Source organism: Rosa rugosa, chromosome 7 (genome assembly GCF_958449725.1).
Source record: "Rosa rugosa chromosome 7, drRosRugo1.1, whole genome shotgun sequence".
NCBI lineage: Eukaryota > Viridiplantae > Streptophyta > Magnoliopsida > Rosales > Rosaceae > Rosa > Rosa rugosa.
This window is the reverse complement of record NC_084826.1, coordinates 21,161,607-21,163,923: the sequence shown is the minus strand read 5'-3', so window position 1 is coordinate 21,163,923 and position 2,317 is coordinate 21,161,607. Positions and strand designations below refer to the sequence as shown.

Here is a 2,317-nt window from a genome sequence, read left to right as displayed (position 1 = left end):
TAATTAAATAATGAGGTTTAGGAATTAGAAACAATAAACAACCATCACTAAGTTGGTGCAGATACACGAGGATGAGGAAGGTCGATTGGGTTTTCTTTTCTTTTATTAAATTCGTGAATCAAAACCCTAAACTCTAATGAATCTCTATATAGTTTTTTTTTTTTTGAAAAGATAAATCTCTATATATAGTTTAATCCTAATATAATTTCTCATTCTCCCTCCCTAAAACTTGTAACTATTAGTAACTCTTTCATTTATTTATTTTATTTAAGGAGAAAAATGTACTTTCAACTAGGCCACTTCTTAAGGGTGCAATTGATTTTTGGTATATAAGTACTTTCTCAAATTACTGGCTTTTTCTCTTTACGGTTATAATTGCTTGTTCAAAATTTATTTTACATTAGGATAAGGCCAATTAGCATTCAAGGCAAGTAGACAAAGTAGAAGGCAGCTTGCATTCAGCTAAAACTAATCCCAGATACAAAAAAGCAGTTTAATTTATTACTAAACCGTGGGTAGGCTTATTCGAGCAGCAAATTCCTCGTGCATGCAGCGAATGTGTCATTTGCCCAAAACCACTTGGGGAATTTATGGTAACCTAATGACCCTCTTAATTAAACGTTTCATTGGATTACTTCACTTATTCGTCTCGTAGCTAGCTTTGTTGCTTTTCTCAGTTCAAACCAAAACTACTCTTATGATTTATACAGCATCCTCAGGTTTCTTCAAATTGCTTTGGCTCGAGAATCAAGTTCGTCTCTTACTGGCCCTTTTTGAAAGAAAGATAGAAAAGGTTTGGTGAGAAATGAGCAGAGAAAATCCGCTTTTTTCACTTAGAGAATCTGCTCACATTTATGTTTCAGTTGAATACAAATTGAACCAACCCATCTTCTTCTAAGCGCTCACAATCCATATCCAGATTCTCTCTCTGGTTCATATTTCTCTCCTCTCCATTTATCGCAGTTTCCCTTGTTTCAATCGAACGTTAGTTTTTTGACCCAAAAAAAAAAAAATCGAACGTTAGCAAGCTCTTTTTTTTCTCTTTCTCTGTTATCATTTCCCTAGTTTTCATCGAACCCTAGCTACCACATGGCACCGAGCAGTGAAGCAAACTCAGTCAACAGCACGGCAACCTCAGGCCCTGGAGAGGTTTATAAGTGCCGCCACTGCGAAAAAACCTTCCGCAATGGTCAGGCTCTGGGCGGCCACCAGAATGCCCACCGCGGCGTTCATAGGGGGGTCATGAGGAGAATAGCTAATGCTATGGGCTCCCTCAGGAGCCCACAGCAGCTGGCTGCTGGTCCCTCATCGTTCGAATCCGGTGAGGTCAATCAGGTAGTCCACCTTAGAAGGACGACAGAACCGGAGAAGCCTCCAGAGGGTAAAACAAGAATCTTTCTTGAAGAATGGAGGGACAAAGCAGCTGCAGACTCGGATTCAGAAAGAACAGTCTCTCAGTCAATTGTTCCCAAGAGACCTTGTTATAAGAGAAAAGGGGAAGAAGTGATGAGTACTCCCCATAATATAGATTTGGACCTCAAATTAGGTTTGTGATCAGTTCCAAGCTGATCTGGGATCTATACCATTTGTGGATATTGGATTTGCATTATTTTTTTATATATATACTAATTAGAGTTGTATGGGTTTTCTGGGGTAGATGGATCGATCAAGCAGTTTGAGTTATCAAATATTCATATGTAATATTGACCCAATTAATTAACTGTTTGAAATTTTTTTGCAGTTACATTAAAGTTTTTATGCGATGAATTATCATATTTGTGCAAGGATGATCGGTTAATGTGACATAAATAATTCTACTAAAATTATCAAACAATTGTTCTCTTCTTATTTGATTTTGTGTTCCATAATTATTTTCCAATTTCAATTTGTGATTAGTTAACGTATATCAAGAAGGGTACTGATTGTGTTTTCCAATAGGTCTACAAGGCATGTCAATTCTTGGATGCATGAAGCCATAGCCACAGCTACCTTTGCCCATTGCGTTATTCATGCGTCTTCATTTGGCTCAACCTATCCCTTCAATTGCATATTTTTACGAGTATCCACACTAAAACGTACGTCAATGAAAGAAATATGGAAGAAAATGATGAAAGTGCTAGCTCATCTTCTGTCTACGTACTGTTTTAAATTGGATTTATTGTTCATGAGTGGGAGCTTGATAAAATTTAGGTGCAATTTGTGATTCAACATCGCAAGGGTATGTTAACAAAGCCTACAGATCTGGGACGGCAAGGACAGACATGGATATTTGGATATATTATGATTATGATCATCAACTCTTAGGAGTACATGTAAC

The 2,317-nt window shown here is 37.2% G+C and overlaps 1 protein-coding gene across 1 annotated transcript; it reads left to right on the top strand.

The window, feature by feature from the left end:
• Window positions 1–1,089: 1,089 nt before the first annotated feature.
• On the top strand, window positions 1,090–1,554 carry LOC133723030 (uncharacterized). Its single transcript, XM_062149866.1, has one exon. The coding sequence runs from the start codon at window positions 1,090–1,092 to the stop codon at window positions 1,552–1,554; it is 465 nt and encodes a 154-aa protein (XP_062005850.1).
• Window positions 1,555–2,317: the final 763 nt, after the last annotated feature.